The following is a 22,603-nucleotide window of genomic DNA, read 5'->3' as shown; positions in this document are numbered from 1 at the left end:
ATGAATTAACACTGATATATATGAAAATAAAAAAGAAAATGTTTTTGAACTCTCAGGAAATATCACTTCCTGCTTCAGTTCTGCTTCAGTTCAAAAATCCTTTCCTGGAAGCAAGTGAGGCTCTTGTTAGAAACTTGTAAATACTCTATACTGCCTGTCCACTACAAAGATGAATGCATTCCTGAGATGATCAGAATGTGGGGACATCTGAAATTCTGAAACTCTGAAAAAAATAGGATAGACAGAGATTTCCCTGGAATTTCAGAGAGTGCTAAGGCTGATAAATATTATGGCTTAAAAAACCCAGGATCTAATAAAGGCCACCCACTAACCAAAAGAACTGTGATTCCATGTAAAGCCCCTGGCCAAATTTCTTGCTTGTAACTGCTCAACTGAAGAAAATTTCCTGCTCTGAGTACTTCATAATAGAATGCCAGCTTCCCACAAAAGGAAAGAAAGCAAGGATTCATCTTATTTTTTTTTTTTTACAAAGGAATTGTGAACATTTAGTTATTGGCCAAAGTTCAAAAAGTGCCTGGTAAAAAAAAAAAAAAATAAAGCATTGCTCATTGCTTGTAAGAATCTACTTATATTGATTATTAAGCATAAGAGTAACTTGCATGTACAAGATATTTTTTACTATGCAACCTGAATTCAGCAGGGTTATGTAAGGTGAGCAAAAGTCATGAAGGCAGCCTCCAGGTACTCTTGGGGTAGAGTTGAGTTTCTTCAGCACAGAAACAAGTTTGAGGTTTCCTAAGAGACTCCTAAACATATAATTAGGTTCCAATTTTGAAGATCTATGGAAGTAGATGCTGGCCTAGAGAAGTTAAATAACTTTTTATCTATAAACTGGTTAAAGTGTTAAATATCTCTGTCTATCTATAAATATTACACATATATATATTTGACCTCATCATAGTCCTCTTTTAATGGTCCAGGTAAGATGCTGTATTGAGCTTGACTTTTCACTTATATTTCCCTTCTATCAAAACAGATATGAAAAGAAAGCTCCTACCCTTTTTTGTGATACATTTGCCATCTGACCCACACACTGACAGACTCAGGCTATTATCAGAGCCATGCAAAGCAGGTAATTGGTTTCTATCTGTGAACAGAGACACTGCCCAGAGCTGCCGCTGGACTGCAGACTTTGGGCTGGAAGTAAATCAAAAGTAAGGATTCTCTGACCACCTGAAATAAAATAGGCTTCAATTCTGACAAAACTGGGGTTTTTTTTCCTGAAAAAGTAACCCTTGGTCTTTTTCAGCTGTGTGTTCCCTACAGTTGCTCTCTAGATGTAAGTACAGAAGCAAAGCACAGACGCTCCCCAGGACACTTCAACTGCAGTTCAGCAATAATATATGCATTCTCAGGAAAGCAAATAATCTCTTTGATTATTACTGCAGGTTGCTATGTAAAAGGATTGGTGGAATTTCTTTCCTTCAGGGATGCAGAAGGAAAGGGGAAGAAAAGAAGGCTACTTACTGTTCGAGCCAAACTTTGCTTCAAATTATCAGCGTGGTGTAGGCGAAGCTGAATGAAGGTGGCCTTGCGAAGACTTTCATGGCTTCCCAAAGTACAGGAGCTGCAGTTTGGGGAAAACAACAAATAAATGGTTATCCCTGCTTGCCACGTCCTCCTTTTTCCTTGCTACCTCTCCTAAAAGCACCTAAAAGTTTGTATTTTATGTGCAAAGAAGACTGAATAATATAAAATCAGTTCTCAGCATCTACTTCTGTGGAAATTGATGGCATTGGTTCTGGTATGTTTTTAGTAAAACAAATAATAATTGCTTAGTTGTATCATTGACCATTAAGTTCTGATACAGAACAACAAGGACACAGAGAAACTGTCCTTGGCAAACTCCCAAACCTTTAGATTATGTATGCATATTGTTCAAGCCCAAATATTGTAATAGCCTGGCTATGAATGCACCACTGCAGAATGACTTGTAGTGTCTGGTACTCAACTCAAAATTCAACTATTAGCTGTAGGTCTGAAAATCTCATACATCAAGACAGGTGACCCTTGTTTCTCAAAGTCTAAGTTTCCACCCTGTGCAGCTCACACAGAGGTGGTAAAAGCAGAGTTCATCTTTTTCTTTCTAAAATCATGTGCCAGCCAAGATCAGACTCACTCAGCTGGAGTGGATCACGCAAACCAAGCTGCTCAAAGCTGGTCAAAGAGGATCCAGCAGCCCATGACAGGGGAATTCCTTAATTTTATTTGCCTCATTCCATTTACCACTCTTGGCAATATTTTCTAAGTTAGAACATAGCTTTGCTTTGTCACTCTTAAAGTCACTTGGAACAAAAATAATTTCATTTCCCCGCCTTCACATCTTGCTTTGAAGAGGTGAAATAATTCAAAAACTGTTTCAGGGTTGAGGCAAACATCTTTTTACGTTTGAAAAAGTCCTTTGGGATTAATGGAAAAGCAACAATGATTTTTACAAAGGTAAATTCATTAGGGTTAAAACAAGTTAATATGCAACATCAGTTACAACTTTGGTGTGTGTTCAATTAGATTCAGGAGGCTTTGTTGAGCCTTCAGCCACAGAAGTACAAAAAGGGATATTCCATATTTATACAGTTTTACAGCATGGCAAGTTGTTTCAGAACTCCCTGGGCCATGAAGGAAAAGTGATTTTTTTTTTGGCTTGTCAAGGGTCATGAAAAATTCAGAATTTAAATGTAAACAGTATTTCTACCTAAAAGAGCTTTTGATGGAATGTCTGAATAAAAATGGCTGGATTTAGTTAAAAAATAAAAAAACCCAAAAAATCAAAATGCTCACCTATGAATAAATCACGGAAAGTGTGACTTAGATGAGACTAATCTCTCACATGGCAGCAGAAATCTTGAGCATAAATAAATGGATAAACTTAAATGTAACTGCCATTCAGCACAATTACAGGGAATTTATACATCTTGTAAATCTTCTGCACTCACACTACACTGTGCTAAGTAAGATACAGACTCACCATTGAGGCTACAAAAGCTGTAAATACAGGATTCTTTTTTTAAACAAGCATATTAAACATCACAAGGGACAAACTCATTTCCATCTGACAAAAATATATCTAAAGCACGGATCACCTTTGGTAGCACCTCTACACAATTGCAAAATTTCTTGATTTCAAGAGCAGAAAGTACAGATGTAAGAGTGGGAAAAGTGAACACCAGCACAGTGAAATACCCATGTTGGTGAAAAGCTTATCCCTGTTCTAGCTAAACCCTTCTCAAATCCCTTCTCAAAGCCAAAGTCCCAGTGGCCAATTGCCAGCTCCAGGGGCTGTACCAACTCATCCATTCTCCTCTGCTCCTCCTCAGCTCAGCTCAGCTCATCTCTGTGCTCTGCCTGCCCCTAGCTGTCCTGAAAGTTCCTCCTCTCCTCATTTCACCTCCTCACGTTTGCCTCATGGCTGTAATGGTGAACTCCCTGATCTTTATATCTCAGGCTGAGGAACACATTTAGTGTAATGCAAGCTGCAGTTTGTGCTCTGGGTGTGGGGCAGGGCAGCAGTGCAGGCAAGAGGCCATGAACAGGCACAGGATTTTCACAAAAAGGGGAGTGTGACCCCCAACTGGTCAGACTGGGAAGTTTCCTTACTATTTTAGAACTGCCCCAGTGTGTGTTTTTTTACTTAATGCCTCACTATCATTCCTGCCCTTTTCATTCTGCCTCACCTTCAGCCTCTGGACAGGCAGAGTAACAAGAATATTACAGACACATCTGTGAGTCCTGAGTCACCTTTTCCTGATTCCTCCAGGATACAGATCCCAGCTGCAATGCCAGTGACAGGAACTGGTACAGCTAGACCAGTGCACAGGAGCTGCACTCTCCTATGAATTAACAACCTTGAACCACAGATATATAAAAACTGTCTTTTCCAAGTATAATTTTTCCTTGTCACCATGCTCCGAGGCAAAAGAAGCTACACCAAGAGAAGCTTAATTTTGTTATTATAACTGCTTTTACATTAGTAATTTGTGTTAGTTTCTGCTCTGTGAAGCAGATACTATCCATCAGCAAAGTCTTTATTGACATAGCAATGCTGCCTGAAACACTGCAAGCACGGCCATGCAGTTGTCTTCGTGAATGGATTTAATTTGCACAAATACAAAGAGAGAAGTTTTGACAGCTATTGCTGCACTAGGGGCTAGACAAAATGGATTAACGCCTCAACAAAATAATGTGGAAACCTGGTCTAGATGAAAAGTAAGCTGCAAGAAAGAGAAGTGTAACTTTGCCACAGATTGACAAACTACCTTTTAGCTGCACCCCAGGCAGATTTGCTACCACACCAGTACCACTAAGATAAAAGCAATATATCCCCTTTGGAGGACAATGTGATTATTAGTAACTGGTTTACAGCATTCTGAGCTCTGTAAAGGAAACAAAAATGAAACTCTTACAACCTTGTTAACTCAACATTCCCCCAACCTTTTTTTTTTTTTTTTTTTCTTTTTTTTTTTTTTTTTTTTTTTCTTTTTTTTCTGAGGTTATATGGAAAATATAGCTCTGATGAGAATGTCATGAAGAGAAATGCAGTCCTTGTCTTTAGGAGACGTGGTAATGACTGGTTCAAGTCACTTGCCTGTGGTCTCACAAAATATCTAACTATAAGAAAGGGAAAATCGCCATCACATGAGACTCCCCCACTGCTTGCTTCCCCACAGCAAGGTTCTCTGATGTACTATAAGCTCCAAATCTTAATACAGCTCAATCAGAATATTTTTTTAAGTAACTCAGCTAGTAGCATCTCTGAATGAGAAATTTAATCTGTGGTGACAAGAGAAAATTAAGTTTATTTTTCACAAAGAACATATTCATCCAAAGGTGCTTGCTTCTTATGATTTCAATCTGCATGATTATGTCTATGTCAGTCTATAATTAATAGCTTAAACTTCACTTTGAACGAAAACCAATTCTTATTTAGGTTTCAATTCCCAGAGAACAGAATTAGTAAGACAAAAAATGTCATCAATAAGGTCCCAGGCAAGCATGTTAGAAGAAAAGAGAAGTATTTAGATTTTTCAGTTCCATTCCCCTGCTCACTGTGGTGGCTGAACTGCAAAGCAAAAGGTAGCTGTGCAAATTATACCATGAGAGAGTGTGGATGGAACTTTAAATACTCTGACACCTTAGAATAGGTGTTCAGAAATAAAGGATTAAAAGGATGTCTAGAAATAAAGCTTATAAGTATTTTTGTACCACAAAGAGCACAAAATCTGCGTTACTGCAACCTATTGTTAGTACACACATCAATAAAATAATAAAGGTTTTTTTTAAAAACATCCACCTTCTTATATACACTCATATGTTTTGTTTTATTTGGTATTTCAGGATGACCTGAGATTGTGGCTTGTTTTCCTAGAAATGGAGGATTGATTCATTGCTGACCCATAAGGGTTGGTTTTGGCTAGCTGCTGACATCAAGAGCCAGCAGTTATTTGACACAAGGCATTAAAGCATAATTTAATCTACTTCATATAATATTTTTCATGAAAGGCATCATAAAATCATATTTAGGGGTACGCATTTTAAATCTAAGGACAGACAGGAAAGTGTGAGAGCTAGATTTAAATGTGGAGCTAGGTTTGTTTGATGGGATGAAAAAGAAAGCCTGCAGTTTGCAGCAAGGCCAGGTTTCCCTTAGTAAACACAATCATCTTAAAGACCAGGAAACCAAATAGACTCCAAATCAGAATTCTACAGATGGCACCATTAACTACAGGCTGGAGTCTATGTGCTATCTTCTGATATCTTTAAAATTTGGGTATTTGATATCTGATGTTCTGCTTGTGAGCCAGGCAGGGTGTGAGCCCGAGGATCCCCACGCAGGAGGGGGTGTTGGACCATGAAATCTGCTGCTGCTCAGTGTGATGGTCATTAGCACAGAGGGATTTTCTTTCCTCCCCGTTTCATTCACAGCTAAATGGATTCTAAAAATCATCAAGTCTTTCAGGTGCTTCTGCAGGAGGTGGGGTGAAGTGCTCATTAATACAATCCAATGTAACAGTGAATGAAAGCTTTTGACAAATCTTGACAAAGCTGTCTGCTTCACTAAAGCACTCTGTTCTGAGAACAATTCATCAAGTCACCTTTTTGGCTTCACTTTAGTTTTATTTCTGGATTACAGTACAGCAGGAGCAGCAGAGTATTTACTCCCTTTGCTGTCTTAGAACTTGGGGAACTTCTACTGGAATTCATCCGTGAACAGACTCCAAATAATTTTTTGGGGAAGAACAGAGCACAAGTGCATCGAATTGCTCTGTTAACAACGTTAGGAGAAAAACAATTTGCACTTGAAGGTAGCCCACACATAGGAAAAAATTCACCCTGAGGCAGCTCCTCAGGCCGTGTTAAGCAGCCCAAGGAATCCTTGGGGTCTGGGACTCCAAATTTCAGATCCAGGGCTCTGTTGAAGAGGCAGAAGGACAGGAGCTGAATTTAACAGCACAATATAGAATTACAAGCTTTAATTTACAAGTTAGAAGTGCAGCTCAGTGCTTCGTGAATGACAGTGAAGGAGTAAAGCAAGAAAGCTGAGAACATTATTGACCTTGTTTCACTGCTAATGAGACGTGCAGAGATTCTACAAGTGCAGGAATTTAAAGAGTCTGCTCTTGATGCATTGTCCCCAACAATGAAAACAAAACTCTTCAGCACATACTGCACTGAGCTTACTGTCAATACAATGGTTCATTATTTCCATTTTTCAGCAATTTCTTTGAAATCAGAAGAGCATCTTGAAAAAAAAAAAAAAAAATCCCTGGCCTTCTTCTGTAACTAACAGACCTCTATGACCTGGTTCTCTGCTTGGTGCTTCTGGTGTTCTAATGATTAACACAGCATTTTGCTGTTCCAGCTCCTGCTGTACCCAAGACTGGAATGAGAGAAGAGTGGGCTTAGAAATGTTGAAGGGGCAATTTTGGCACCTTTAGTTGCCAGATGTAATTCACTCTGAACATATGAACATTTGGCCAAGGGTAGACGTGCTCAAGATGGATCCAGAGCAAAGCCAACCAACACAGTGTGACACTTGCTCTCACAACTGCTTTCATTAATCAAACTGACTTGCTCTAGGCTACTTCAGATAATTTTTACACTCTAAATATGACTGCTTCCAAAATCCTCCCTTTCAATTACAGACACGTACTATTTTATGGGCACATACTGTTTTATCCAGCACTCTTCACACCTCTAGCAGATGAGCTGTGGTTCCTGCAGTGCCAGCTTTACGTGGTACCACAGAACCCTGCCAGCCCTTCTGCTGAGAGCCAGTGTCCACAAAGCCTGGCTGACAAATGCCTGCACAGAGCCTGCTCACTCTGGCTGACATCTGAATTTCAGCTGCCACAGGGCAGGGAACAGCTAGCTGAGTCCAACAGTGCTTTCAACCACAAGAGCTTACCTGGATTAATGTGAATCAGAGCGTTTATTTCCCTGCTTGTAAAGTGTGTGCATTCAGAAAGAGCTGCTTGTATGTTTAATGTGTTTTTTAACTTGCATTCAGCATCACAGTGCTTCAGACTTCATCTGCCTCGCTACTACTGTGACTGGGTATGAAGAAAATTCACCTGCTCTGCAGCTGCCTGACTCTGTTTCTCCTCTCCTTGGTGATTTCCCCCTTTGAGGATTTGCTTGTGACACTCCTATGAGATAGAGGAGGTAGCAGCATCCTCATATCACAGATGAGAAACACCAGAAGGACAACAAGGGAGTCAAACAACCAATTAAACGCTGCACAAAGCTTCCACAAAAGAGGATTTGAATCCTTGCAGTGGAGCACAGCATCCTCTCTGCAGGGCACAAGCACCACACGTTTCAGCAGCTCCAGCATCTCCAGGAGCAGAGTTTGGCTCCTGATCCCCTCCTCTCCCCGTGGCTGTGTTGACACGGCTCGTGGCTTAATGAGACACTCACTTTTGTAAGAATTCCTCAGCCCCACACACGCTCAGGAGAAATTCCTCCGGGCCTGGGGATCGATTGCTGCAGCGGAGCACCTCCACAATTAAGTCGTGAGTGATACAGCCAGCTGTAAATAAAGATAGCAAGGAAAATTAATGGGAGCTTGCTAGAGAATTGCAGGCTAAATACTCGAGGAAAGAAAATAAGGGTTTTTTTTTCTGTAATTCCAACCAACTGCTGCAGACTAGCTCCATCAAGAGGAATTAGATCAAGGCACACTTGATTTTATTCTATGTTTTTAAAAAAAAATTTACTTCAGATATTCTACCTGACATGGAATCTATGTCCATTTAGAGGAAATGAGCAATTTGTTGGGCAGCTGGAATGAAGAGATGAGCAATATTCCCAGGAGGAAAGTAACAGACAAATGGCTTTTTTTTTTTTTTTCCTTTTTCATTTTCCTGATGAACATTTTGGTACTTTTCCAATGATGCAAAAGTTGACTCTGTAGCCACTTATGACACAAAAAGGCTCCAGGATGTTACTTGGTATTGTTTCTGCTATGCAAACCCTTTTAACCATAACAAAGAAGCTAATTAATACTCTAATGCATTTTATATATGGAATATATTATATCATTTACTACATGTGTAGCCACAAAATAGTAGAAAAATATACATAATCCCTAAAAATTAGGAAATGCTATGTTAGTTTGTACAACCTGCTGTTCAGAATCTCTTTGGCATTTTGAGAATTTTCTCCAGTTCCACTTCAGATTTTTAAGCCATTTTCCAACACTTGCCAATAGGCTTCCTCTCTGTCCGTTTTAGAAGAATTGATAAAAAATGGAAAAGAATAGTTGTATAATCTAGAAACACATCTGATAAATTTGGTTTTACATTGAAGGGGATGGGAAAGCTTCAGAGAACAGCTGGCATTTCTAGAGGAGGGGGGTTATGACAGAAATAAAACCGATATAAAACAGAGCAGGTTACCATAGCTTGCTTGTAGCTTAGGTTGGTTTTTCCCAGGGAAGAACAAACGCCTGAATGGATTCATAGCCCCTTTTGAAAATGTTCCTTTTCTTTGCAAAACTGTGGGTTTTGTTTGTTTTTCTTTTTTTTTTTTTTTTTCCTCAAAAAGACACTTCAATTACAATTTTTCTACTGTTTTTATCAGTTTAAATAATTTAACCTTCTGAGAACTCTCCACTTCAAGCAACTCTGGTAGTTTGACATGTAAATTGCAGTGCTTGATGGTTGAATTTATACAGTCCAGGAAATGAAGAGCAACACAGAATCTTGAATTAAAATTGTGACATGCAATTTTTTTTCAGGTGACTCATAGGAAAAAATCCAAAACTTGCTACTAACACTCATTTCCACTCTGTAGATTCATTCTTTCCTTATTCTGTCAAAAGTTCTTTCTTAAGTGAACAATACTTTACATTAAATGGGGCAAAAGGAGTTCTTCTTCCTCCTACTTCAAGCCCTACTTCTTACCTAGTCTAAACAAGTCGAGGATAATTAACACACAGCCTGTTACAGTCAATTAATTCCTTGAAAACTAAAAAAAAGTTTCACAAAAAAAAGAAAAAGACAAAAAAATTACTATGACTTAATAAAGCAGCACAGAAAGAGAGGGGAAAATAAGATTTAATTTCTTTCATTTTTGCACGTTGCAGAAATAAAAATTACTAGAGCTGGAATTAAAGATTCTCCCATTAATCACAGACAGGATGCCCAGGAGCAGTGCCAGCCATAGTCATCAGTGACAGAATCATTTAGGTTGGGGAGAACCTCTTTCCCCACAAAGCTGGGTCAACACTGAATTCAGACCACCTTGATCAGGATTTTGTCTTATAAGACTTTAGAAATCTCCAGGCCTGGAGACTCCACAAACTTCATGGGCAAATTCTTCCAATTCTTAATTATTCTCCTTTATTCTTCCCACCTGCTTGGAATTTCTCCTTTCATTTGGTAACTAATGTACTTCCCCAGACATGAACACAACCTCCATCACTCACCACGTTGTGTAAGAAGCAGAGGATGTGGTGAAAAATCTGTCCAAATGCTGATTCTGAATTTTTTTCCACCAAGGAGATGCTCTGGGAACCTTGTTGCGATGCTCCAGATTTTCCCAGTATTTGTCTCCAAATCAAAAGCAGGATAGGCACTTCTGATTCTGGAAAAAAACATGTGAAGAAAGTATTTCTAAAGAGGTGTACATTTTTGGCTTCTTTTAAGAGCAAAATAAAAATTCTACAAGATATGTGTGATGATGCATAGAGAGTTGTTAGAAACAAAATTCTGTGGAGAGAAAAGGTAGCAACACAAACTCTGCTTCCATACATTAGTGAGATAAAATATCAGCACACATAACTACATTTGTTATTTCAGGGAAAACATCAGCAAAACCTTCATGAAGTCGACAGAACCCCAGCTGAGCCTGACCTCAGTGAAACCAAAAGGAGTTTAAACAGACCTGAGTGTACACTGAGCTCAGTAGAAATGATAGTACTCAAATATGTACTTAAATAACAGAGTTTTAACACAGAACTGGCCAAGAGCACATGCACAGACAGCTGCAGCAAGGACATCTGGTCAAAATGAATACAGGAACATGCTTCCTGTGCAAAATGTGAAGGAGTGTCTATTTCCACAACTCAAATCCAATCTGAAATCCTCCTTACTAAACCCTGGGTATTTCTGTCAAAGTCTGTAGAGTGCAGTAATGGTTACAGTCATTGAATCCCTCTGATACACCATTAAATATAAAATATATTTATAGTTATCTTTCCTCCTTCCAATTACCACAGACTTGCAGGAACTGATTCCTCCCGAGGTCCCATTTCCTAATGAACACTGGTCACAGGTATTATGCTTTCATCTGGGATTTAACTTGCTTTTTGAGCAAATACACTCTGCAGCTGCAGGTGAGGGTGCATCCTGTACCAGCTGAAGCTTTACATTTCACTCCTTGGCATGAATATTGAGCAGATAAACCCAAACATCCCGTACTAAGCATCCTGAATTCTCTTTTGTTTGTTAGTTCACTTGTAGCTCCTGAATTGGGAGTGCTTGGCAATGTCTCTGGTAATTGTATTTTGAACCCCAGCTCTCTCACATAAAAATCTTCATTACTATGTTGCCTCAGAGCTGCTGCCCAAGTCTCTTGAACAGCCATGTGAACTGCTCTTTTGTGTCCTGCATTTCTACAGCATGGGGAGAAAATAAAAATAATAATAAAGAAAAAGAGCCTAGCCTTCCAAAATGAATAACCCAGCGAAGCAGCTCGTTTCTTATCATGAAAAACTTGATGTTTCAGTGGGGTGGGAGGAAATGAGGCTTGACAAGAGTACCTCCAGTACAAGGTAGATTTATGTTCGTGGTTAGACACCATTACACCACAGAGGCTGTTTGGGTGACCTATGCAGTTGGTGTCAGTCTATTTTCTTTGTGCACAAGGTACAGTTTTTCCCCTGTAACAGGTTTCTGCAAGAAAGGCAAGGACTGAATGAAACAAAACTTCACTACCCCTTATCCAGCATCAAATTACCAGGCTATGTACACACACAGTCTTTCCAAAACTGAGCAAACCTCAGCTCCTTCCCTACCCACACAATGCTTATATTTTAGCAAAATGTGGGGAAACAAATTTGCTTTTCAGATAGAAAAAACCCATTCAGTTTCCTGGAGAGTTGCTCATTTATGGCCATGTACTCTTCTCACGTGATTGAAGGGCTGCTGGCCCGAGCAGGTGGGCAAAGCACTGCAAAACCTTGAAAGTTTGGGTCTTCCAAAGCATAACTGAAGTGCTGTACAAACATCACACAAAACCTTGTGCTGCTTGGTTTCTGTGCTGCAACAACTCAGAGGGTACAGGAGGTACTGACATTTACAGGGATTTGCTCTTCCATAGCACAGTGTGTTTCTCTGCAGGGCAAAGCACATCCTGGAAGACTTGGAGAGGTGGAGGAACCCTGCATTTTGCACCACTGAACCCTGAGACTGCCAGCTTGGCATCTTCTGGTCTGAAACTCTCTTTAGGATGACTTCTGAAGTTCACTACAGCTCTGTTCACAGTCATGGAAGCAACCTGAGAAAGGGCTTTGGAGCCTGATTTACAGTCGTGTACAACCAAATGCTTTAATCATGCACTGCTACCTGTGCAGGTATCACCTGCAGAAAAACACAGTGGGTTTCTGTTTGAGCCACAAGCTGGAGCTGCAAGAAAGCACGACACAGAGTCTGAATTATACATCCTGCCTCTGACAAATGAGACTGCCAGCAACTGAGATTCATTGGGGACTGGGAGGATGCTCATTTGGCAGGACTGAATATGTAAGTTATTTGAAAATTTATGACTTTTTTTGGTCTTTTGGTTGCAGTGACATTTTGTCCTAAAAATGTTTCTCTACTTATTTAATAAAAGAAGAGCAAAAGCTGCTCTTATTTTCTTTTTAAGAGTATTTGCTCATGACACATACACAAAACAAGTTCCTGCAAAACAAGAATGGCTTATTCATATTTATCTTTTTAGCCCTCTAAATAAACTCATCTGTTCAAAAATCGATATAAATCTTTTCCTATAATTAGGCTGTTTAGACATTAAAAAAAATCTGAATAGCTGGGAGGAAAGTAGTGATGTGGAATGTGCCTTCATGCATCTCATGGTAGAGCTGGGATGGGGTTCAGGCTGATGAACTGTGGAAAAGGAAACTCAGACATGGGACTGAGTTTGTTCTGAAGCTGACCACTCAATTTGAATAAATAATATACTCGCTCTTAATTTCAGTGCAACATCAAACTGAGTTTTTTGGTTGGGTTGTTTTGGGTTTTTTCTTTTAAGAGAAGCAGCCTTGGCTGACCTTGAATAAAATCAATTCATTAAAGTCTACTAACAAAATCAGGATTCCATTTTCCAATGACTTTCCAGGGGGGAAAAGTGTGCATTTGTGTTAACAACTTGACAATGTGATCAGTGTAGATCTAAAAAAGAAAAATCAATCTGCACAGATGGTCTAAATACTTGTAATTTTTTGTGTGCTTGGATTTCAACACAATTTATTTTTCTGCAGAAGATTAAGAAAGTAAAAAATGTTCTATCCCATTAAGTCAGGCTATTAAGTGTAACTGTAAAATATAATTAAAGTAGGTTTTGCCACTTGCTAAGTCTCACTTTTCATCATGACAGAATGTAGCAATTCTGTTCTCAATCAGTTCCTCCAGCTCTTATTTTACTGCTCAGAGTTGCACAGGCACTAATATTGCCCAAGACAACAACAGAAAAAGTGGGAAATTTCACACACTACAAGCCACCAACAGTGAAGAGTTAAATGCATTTATCACCAATAAAGCAGGCAGTTAAAAGATAAAATATTTTCGAATTAATGTCCCTTTGTGTTTTTAATATTTAAACCCAAATTAGGAGTGTTTCCTTATTTAAGTAGGTACTGGAATTACAGCATTGTTCAGGTTGGTTGACCTGAGGTGGCTGCCAGGTGCCCACCAAGCTGCTCTACCCCTCCCTTCCTCTTCAGCACAGGGGGAGGAAAAATAGGGATAAAAACCCTACAGGGTCAAGATAAAGGCAGTTTAACAAAAGCAAAAGACACACGTGTAACCAAGGGAAGACAAAATATCCCAGTCAGCAGGCAGTGTCCAGCCTCTTTCCAGGAAGAAGGGTTTTAGACAAATGTCACAATGATGAACACTGCTCAGCAGTGGCCAAAACACTGGTTTAGTAGCCACACCTTTGTAGCTGCCAATGCACAGCCCAGCCCTGTGAGGGGATAATTAACTCCATCCCAGGCAGCCCCAGTACACAGGGATAGCAAATCCAATTAATGTAAGGGAAATGTGATTGTTGGCTGGAAAAAAAAGCTGTTTCATTACTTACTTCTCCACTGCGTTGCAAAAACCAACTGTGCTTTCATTGCTTCCTTGCTCTGCTTCAATCAGCTGGATAGACCAACCTGCAGCCTAAAAACACCAGAAAGAACCCAGAAGAAACAGAGCTGAGTTATTCAGAGATCAGAAACAGAAAGGCCATGAGGCTAACCTTGAATTTTGTTCCATGAGAGCCTATCACTCGTCCCCTGACTTGATGGAGCTCCAAATAAACACAAATGACCCCATTCTGACTGCACTCTCAATGCTTCACAAAGCATCAGCTGCTCTGGATGACAAACTGTTTTTCCCCTCCATGCAGAACATGAGGAATTTCAGGCAAAGCTTTCACAATTCACCTGGTACCAAGGCACAGATAACTCCAAGTGCAGATATTTCGTTTATAAAAGGGAGAAGGGCAAACTGAGGCTTATGCTCGGTGTGGTTTAATCCTTATTTTCCTCTCTTTCTGCCCTGGCAGGAAGTTCAGCATCCCCTCAAACTCCATCAAGTTGCCAGGTAAGTCCCTAAGACAGATAAGAGGGAGTGAGTGGACTCTACTGAACATGAAAAATCCCCCACATGCTCTCTGTGCACTTGGAGTGCAGAGGTCTGAGCTTTGGGTCAAGCACCCCTTTGTCTGTTTGCCTGAAATGCTCTTCAGCCAGGACATTATTTCCAGGGAAGAACTGAGTGCTCTTACATCTGCAAGCCCTTTCTACTCTTGTAGGTGGAGACATTACAAGGCTTAACTGCATAAGAGCTTTTAAACCTCTCCAGAAAGAGAAGGGACCTGTCACAGAAGGGGAAACTGAGACACAGCAAAAGGTTTGTTTTATTAATTTATATAAAAGAGTGAAAATTTATTTTAAAAATAACTAATAAACAGAATTTAAGATTTTTTTTTTGGCTGGACAAGAAAGTGCAATATGCATTAGAAATGCAGGGTGGGAAATTTTAATTAAAGTTTGAAAGATGGGATGATTATAAAAGATGAGAAATGTGCCAGGAGCTGGCTGGTGGGGAAATCCCAATGGCAGAACTGAAAGCTCAAAAGCCAGAAACTTTATGTTGATACAGTGAGACCCAAAACTGATGGAATGTGGTATCTGCATTACCCACAAAACTACCCACAAAAAGCATTAGGAGGGCGCATATGAAATTTAAAGTTACTAGGGGGGAAATCATAAATAGAGAGGAAAATTGAAACTGTCTGGTAGGAAAAACAATGGATAATCCTGAGGGTGTAAATAACAGAGTAAAATTAAATTTAGCTATTGAAATAAATAGTCCATCATTTCCTGGTTCTAAGAACTGCTGAAAAAGGTCCTACAAAATCCAGTGAAAATATAACTCCTCCACTGGTTCATTCTTTCCGTTTTGGTTAGGCACTTACCATACAATTTGTTTCATCAGGCAGTAATAAGAACTTCTGGAGGATGTTCACTATTTAGAAATTAGGAGTCATTTGGTAGCAGTTACAGCCTCCCACAATGACCTAATCATTAAAAAACCCCACAAAAACAAACAAAGGATCCATTTTCACCTGCTGTTCTGCCCTTGAAGAGCAGGTATAGTGCCCTGGAAAAAGTACATGGAAAAAGAGAAACAGCCACAAAGTGAAAAGCTAAGAAAATTAGACCACAGGTAGGAAAAGGTCAAGTTGGGACACAACACTAAATGGAACTGAGGTATTGAAAGAGCAAAACCACAGCTGCAAACTAAGGAAGGAAAAGCAGAGAGGAACTGAGCAAGAAGAAGGACAAGACTTGAAATGCATTATTTGCCACAAGGACGTGGGTATGAATTCCCAAATCCTCCTGGCTTGAATGATGAGATAATTACTAGAGGAAGGAAAAGAGGAGCCTGACAGCCCAAAGGTGCAATCTGGATCCTCCCCTGCAGGCACAGGAGTGACTCAGGAACCCTCTGCTTTTTTGCACTTTGCTGGCAGCATTCCTGAGTGATCCATGATGACAAACAAGAATCCTGTGTGGCCTAGTAATGGTCTACATGTCTATGAAATACCACTGCTAAGTCACTCAAATTCATTCTGGTGGCAGAGGTGTATAAAGGAGATAAATAACTCCAGCTCCACTGATGAATCAGAGGGATGAGAGATTTAGTTTGGTCATGTCTCCTTTTCACACGTCCAGAAACTTTACTTTCTTCTTCTTGCATATAAAGGTAAAAGGCTAATTACATGATCACACTATTTACTTTATTTTTTAACAGGACTTGAGTTTCCATGCTCTGCAAATACTTTAAAGAGAGCAGTGAATGAGAGAGAACTGCACATGGAGAGAAGTAATGACAACAGGGATGAAGCAACTGAATGCATCCCTTGATGACTGGAATCTTTTTTCATCCATAGACTCCTCACATTATGCTAATCAAGTCACCTAAATCATCCTTCCAAATATGAACATCAATAAGAGTGTATTTCTCATTTCTGAAGCACCCAAAACAAAACCACCATGTTTGGTCTGATGGTGGGACTTGGGTGAAGATATGAGTCTTGTTAGCTACTCTGCAAACATTAGAATCTAAAATTAAATCCTAAATATCATAGATGGAGTAGCTAAATATATTAGATACTTTTCAGGTTTTATTTTCATTTTCTTTCTAATATGGAAAAAAAAAATAACCTCTCCTGTCACTGGGATGTTATGAAGATAGTTTCTTTTACTATTTTTGAACATCTGATCTGTAATGACAAGGCCAAAAAAAATTAATGTTTCCTTTATTACACTGGACATACTTTGATTAGCACACATTAAATGAAGCCTAGGGCCATACAACTGCATCCAAGAGCTATGGATCAGAATACTGCTATGATTTCAGGAGTGTGAATATTCCATCTTGCCTACCTATGACCCATCTCAGTTCTAATCTCCATGTCTCAGCATCCTTTGTATTTCACTCTGGTCTTGGTTCTCATCTCCTACTACTTGAATACATTATTTACTTGTTCTAGACCTCACAGTTCCAACCTGTTCTCCTTCTTTTGCTGTGGTGTTCCCCTTTTCCCACCCTTCTGATTGTCCAACTCAGCATCAGGTCTGTCACTCTGCTCTTCTCCCAAACTCCCAGCCCAGCAGCAGTGTCTGCTTTACAGGCTTTTTTTTTTTTTTTTTTTTTTGCTGTTCCCTCTCTCTAAGAGTTCCTTTCACTGTTATTTTCCCTTATCATCTCAAGGTTCAGCTGCCAGCCCCTTGCCTTGGCTCTCTTTCTATCCTGACATGGCTTTTTTCTCCCTGAAGGAATTCCTGTGACCACAGTGAATTTTGTGCTACAAATCAATTCACTCCTCTCTCCCATTTCTCCCTCTTTGAGCTAAACAGCTCAAATACTTCCCAGACTTAATCAAATCCTCCCACACATTCGATTGTAGTTGTCCTTGACTCACTCAGCTCCTCTCTTCCCTCCCCTATAATTCTCTCCTCCTCCGTCACAGAAGCGTTTGTGCCTGTTCTTCAATGCCTGCTTCCTCTAGCTCCTCTTCTTCCCATCCCATGATTTCATCTCCTCCTGCTCATTTGTATCCCACTATTTTCTGCTTTTCTCCTGAGAAGGCTTGTTCTTTTCATCATCGTGTCAGCATGCTTTAGTTTTCCTACCATGAGTAAAAAGCAACAACAGCCTTTTGTCTCCCCACCCGTTCTTCCCCTCCTCTTTTGTATTCATCACTGAAAATCTAAAATGCGGTGCACAGGATTAGTCTGAAGAGTTCTTGTCCTCAGATATATTTCCCCCTGCTGCCTTCCCATCTGTCTGGGCCTGCATATGTTTACTTTTATAGTTCTCCTTATTCAGAGACATAGGAACAAGTCAATCAAGTGTCTCTTCCCCTTTGCTGTACTATACTGTGATCACTGGGAGTTAAAGGCAGAAGATGAACCTAAACTGTCTTTCAATATTCATGGTGCAGAGGTATCCTGTAGGCTATTTCAGGATTCCTATAATGATTCAGAATGCTAACAAGGACTGGAGGAAAGGAAGGATTTATCATTTTCTTTTCCCTTCTCCATATCAGGATTTTGAGAGAAAGAAAATGAGGACAGATAGAACCTCACAAAGAGATGTGGACCCTCATGGGAGTCCCATAAGACATGGTTATTAAAAATGGTAAAATCATGAACAGAGCTATGAGCACCTGATGAAGGAGGAAAAGATAAAGGGCTTGCTTCAGACAGACAGCTAAAAGACAGAGCATGTGTCATAGGAATCAGCTTCCACAGTCAGAGAAGATGTGACTATTTTTAGAAAATAATTATATATGCACATGGAAGTGCATGCAGAACATGGTGAAAGCAGGATGGGCATGGTGAAAGCAGGACCAGGGTATGTCAGCCAGACTAGACACAGAGACAATGATTTGTCTCAACAAAACAAAACAAATCGGATTCAACACAATGTGTTGTTATTTTGAATTTCAGGTTTCATATCAGACCATGAAGATTTGTCATCTTATCTTTCAAACACAACTTACTCTGCATTTCTGTACTTATCCTTCTCTGGTAGTTTTATGGTTCAGTGGTCCACAAAATTAGCCTACTGGAGCATTCTAGACCATAATCTAGATTCTCTTCTGGTATAAAATTCTTTTGCTTCCCCTGAGGCATAAATGTTTTATTTTTCATAAGGTCTTTAAATTAAGTGCTTCTAATTCATGTTGCAACCATGTGAGTGAATACACAAAGTACAAGGACACAAACAAGAACAAAAACCTTTAAGCACTGTTAATATAAGAAAGTTTAAATACCTCTCTGTTATGTCCACAGCCCTGGGGATGGGTTGGTCCTGAGTTACATCTTCTGGAAGTGTTGGTTAAAAAAGCTTCCCCATTTCCACTTTCTTCTCTCACTTTCTGTCCAAATGGATAATTGTCTGAGAAAACAGGACTTGGAGCATCCAGATGGCCAAAGCCTATCTGGAACTCCGGATTTGTGTTGCCTCTTTCCACATTTGAAACTGAATTTCCACTCTCCCATCCATGGAGTTGTCTCTCGTGTCTGTAGGGGTGGGAATCCACCACAGAGAAGTTTCTGCAGTCAGGCAGTAAAGAAGGTCTGAAGCCAACCATGGGTGACACTGTGCCTTGCTGCCAGTGAGGGATTGGATTTCCAAGGTAAAATTCTCCATAGGCAACAAGAGGATGACTGCAAAGGTGCTGGTCTGGCACGTTCTGAGAGAAAAAGTCTGATGGGAAAAACATTTCCTCATGATGATGTGGATGGGATGAGCCATAAAAAAAGAATTCATTGCTGACTTCGTCAACTATCCGATCAAATCCTATGGGGATCCCTCCATCAGAGCCAGAATGGCACCTTGGGTGAGGTGCTTGGTCCCCAGGCTGTCCTTCACAGAATTCACTGAGTGAGAAGGGCACCCTCCCAAACTGAGCCATGGGTGATTGTTCCCTTCAGTCCTTTTTGGTCCTCAGGAAAGTCTCATGATAGTTCCAAGGCCAAGACAGCAATGTTCAAAACTGGAGCTACATAGCACTGAAATGAAGCACAGAATGGGAGTTAAGCAATGCTTTCGTCTTTCTTTTTGCTTTAAAACTTTCTCCAGGGAGTGGAAATATTTTCTTAATAAGGAGCTTGATTATTCTTTTTTCTGACCCTTATTTCCAGACATTATTATTATTATTATAGTTGTAATAATAAAAACAAATTATGATGTTATTATTATCCTTAACTCCTAAATAATAGCAACAGGATGCCTGAAACAGCTGATCTAAATATTAAACACTAATTCTGACAAATATTAAAGAAAATCTCTATGTTTCTTCCCATCATTTCTACACTTGCAAAGCACACAACCCAGGAAGGAAGACTTTGTATTAATGGTTTTCAGTTTCATTCACATTTTCCTCTTTTTTATGCCTCCAATTCCTTCATATTCTACCCCTTTTTATCTTAGTGTAATAAGGTGAAGAAAGTTAAGTCAAAGAATATAGATGACATGGACCTTCAATTAATATTCCCCAAAAGCTAGGAAATGGCATAAATAAAGGGGGAAAAAAGATAAATAAATTTCAGCCTTTATTTTGTTTCTTGTTTTACAGCAGAAATTTAACTTCAAAGCCTGAGGCTGGACTTTTTTTAGCAAATGAACAGGCAAGGGCATGAGTTTGTGCAGCTCCATCATTAATGGTGTTACTAGCAAACTTCCTGATCTGATTTTGGCATGTGCCAAATAATTCAGATGGGCAGCATGCACTGGAAACTGCTGTCAGTAGGCACGAGGAAATATTTTTTAGGAAGGGAGTTTAGTTCTACAACCAAAGTCTATTCTGAGCCATTTGCCCTCAAGGCCTTGGCCTGTTCCATTTGCTGATACAGATGTAGCTTAAAACCCACAAATGACACAGAACAGCAGTACCACACACTGCACACAGTTGTGCTGCAGTACTTCATCACCTAAAAGAAATAGAGACATCTGATTTAATAATTCAATAAAAAAATGCATTCCTGAGCAGAAAGAGAAAAGGCTATTGAGATAAAAAGTGTGCTCAGAAATTGTTAAAGCTTGGCTCCACAAACAGATTTTCCATTAACTCCCCAGAATACTGTATTAGTTTAGATAATAGCACCTTGCAATGTGTTACAACAGAAGGTATTCATCCCAATTTTATTTATTTTTCTTTTATTTTAAGTCAAACTCTAGGTGACATAAGCTTCTTTCACCCACAGTGTGGAATGAGAAATGAAATGAAAACTTAAATAGGCTGAAATAAAACCTACTACTCAGAGGCTGAACTACTGTTTCAAACACTCCACTTAGTAATTCCATGTGTTGCATGCTTTGGTTTGCTTTAACCTGTTGAAAAAAAAAATTATGAAATTTTATGAAATTACACTAGGCCAGATAACCAAAATGGTGCATACCACATTGAATGGTGATCTAAAATGCAATTACAGTTTTGCAGCTGTCAAAATGAATCCTGAAGTTCACTATGTTTTTAGATAAAAATGACACCATTAAAAAAAGGCATACCAACAAAAGTTTCTTGTATGAAATTGTCCTAATTTACAACTTTCTCTGTTTTTCATTTCTGCTGCAGGTAAATAAAAGAAAGAAAGAAAACAAGGAAGAAAATTATATAGCTATTAAATCAAGAAGTCTTTCACTCTTTTTGTAATCCATCTTGAAAATTGGAATGTTTCAGGAAGAAATGAAGATAAAATAATGAAATCTCCCTGAAGTCCCATCTTCCTTAAAAAAGAAAACACACTTTACACCCTTTCAGTTGTTTCTAAAATATTTTCCTTGTGTTTCAAACAAATATTTTCCTTGCATTTTCTTGCATTCTGTTTATGATGGCACGTAAATATCTGACATAAACCCTTGCTCCTTCACCACTGTGGCTTTCTGTAACCTCTGCATGAAAGCATTTTGTGTCCTTTGTTGGGGCTTGTGTTTAGAACTGACCCCTGAGCCTCTCATGGTGCAAATCTCCCTCGTGGAAGTGGTGCTGGTTGGGGCAGAAAAAATCAGAATCAGAATCTCCAGGGCCAGCTCCTCACCCTTTTCAAAGCAGAATACAAAGTTCAGGGAAGGTTCCGGCTCTTTGCCAGCCACTATTGCACCTTCCGAGTCTCGTCAAGCGCATTGAAAAAACAATTTTCAAAAATCACTAAGGAGGCAAAATTTATATGAATTTTTTTATAAATCGCCTAAGTTTATAGTTTAGTATTTTTTTTTCCTTGTGGTTTTTCAATTCATGTTGAATTATGGAGTTTGGCTTTTTTTCTCCCACAGCTGTGAAGCCTTTTGAATGACAGCTGTATTTTCATGTAATCACGTGGTTCTGGGATCAGGGGTTTTAAGGGAGACTCCCAACCAATACTGTGAAACATCCACTACAAATCAAGAGACCTGAGAGTCTCACAGCACTGCAAGTACCATCCAAGCACACAAAAACACTTCCCACTCTTGGACACGCACGTGAATCCTCGTGAAAAAGCTTGGCAGGCTCTGGGCTCGATTTTCCCTTTTACCAGCTCCCAGGAGGAGGTGACAGGGACACCTGTCAAGCAGTAAGAGCATCTGTTGCAACTCCTTACCTGGAACACAATGTGTCAGAGGGATATAGAGCCTCCTGTGCCTTCCTGCTCCCAGACATTTTCAGGTGACCTATGTGCTTTCACTCTCAAGGAGGCGTAACTTTTCCGTCAGGAGCTTTCCTTCCTGTTCAACCGGTTTATGGTGGTGATGATTCTCTTCCCAAGTCATCCCTCAGGGAAAATTCAAACTGCAGTAGCAGTAAAGAGGTAAAAACCTATCTATTCTCCTCCTCGATTCGAAATCCAACCATACTTTTTATTTTTTTTAATATATATATATAGTGTTAGGTTATCTCACACTTTCAGTGCAAGTTTCCAACACGCTTAAAATAACAACTTCATTAAAGGGAAAGAATTGCCTCTTAGGAAGATTTCTGCACAAGAACAAGATTAAAAAATTTTCTCTGCTCCATCTACACGCTCCAAGAGGAGCTCCCAGCTCCAGTCACAGGGGAGGGGGACAATGCAAACCTCTGATGGCAGAGTGGCCCTGTGGCTTTGGCTCCTCGCTGTGCAGAGCTGGGATAGCACAACAGTGGAAGAACCTCCCTCATGCTGGGATATTTCCCAGGGATCAGCCAGGACTTGGCTCTCTGCAAAGGCCTGAAGAGCTGGAGTAAACACAGAACTGGCCACGTCCACCTTCAACAACCTCAAAGAGCCCAGTGCCCTCCATAAAAGGGAGCAGCAGAGGCCGCCCCAGACACAACACACAGG

The 22,603-nt window shown here is 39.7% G+C and overlaps 1 protein-coding gene across 1 annotated transcript in view; it reads right to left on the bottom strand.

Annotated features, from left to right (window-relative positions):
• The window catches only part of PIK3C2G (phosphatidylinositol-4-phosphate 3-kinase catalytic subunit type 2 gamma), a 181,164-nt gene extending 158,898 nt beyond the window's left edge, over nt 1–22,266 (bottom strand). Inside the window, exons 1-6 of the mRNA XM_063395184.1 lie at nt 21,887–22,266; nt 18,577–19,318; nt 13,822–13,904; nt 9,947–10,104; nt 7,936–8,047; nt 1,489–1,588 (exon numbers count right to left, since the gene is read on the bottom strand). Coding sequence (XP_063251254.1) covers nt 1,489–1,588; nt 7,936–8,047; nt 9,947–10,104; nt 13,822–13,904; nt 18,577–19,221 — 1,098 coding nt within the window. The 5' untranslated portion in view covers nt 19,222–19,318; nt 21,887–22,266. The remainder of the gene's footprint in view (nt 1–1,488; nt 1,589–7,935; nt 8,048–9,946; nt 10,105–13,821; nt 13,905–18,576; nt 19,319–21,886) is intronic.
• Nucleotides 22,267–22,603: the final 337 nt, after the last annotated feature.

Source organism: Prinia subflava, chromosome 4, assembly GCF_021018805.1.
Source record: "Prinia subflava isolate CZ2003 ecotype Zambia chromosome 4, Cam_Psub_1.2, whole genome shotgun sequence".
NCBI lineage: Eukaryota > Metazoa > Chordata > Aves > Passeriformes > Cisticolidae > Prinia > Prinia subflava.
Note: the sequence above shows the minus strand (reverse complement) of the source record. Positions and strands in the feature narration are given on the sequence as shown.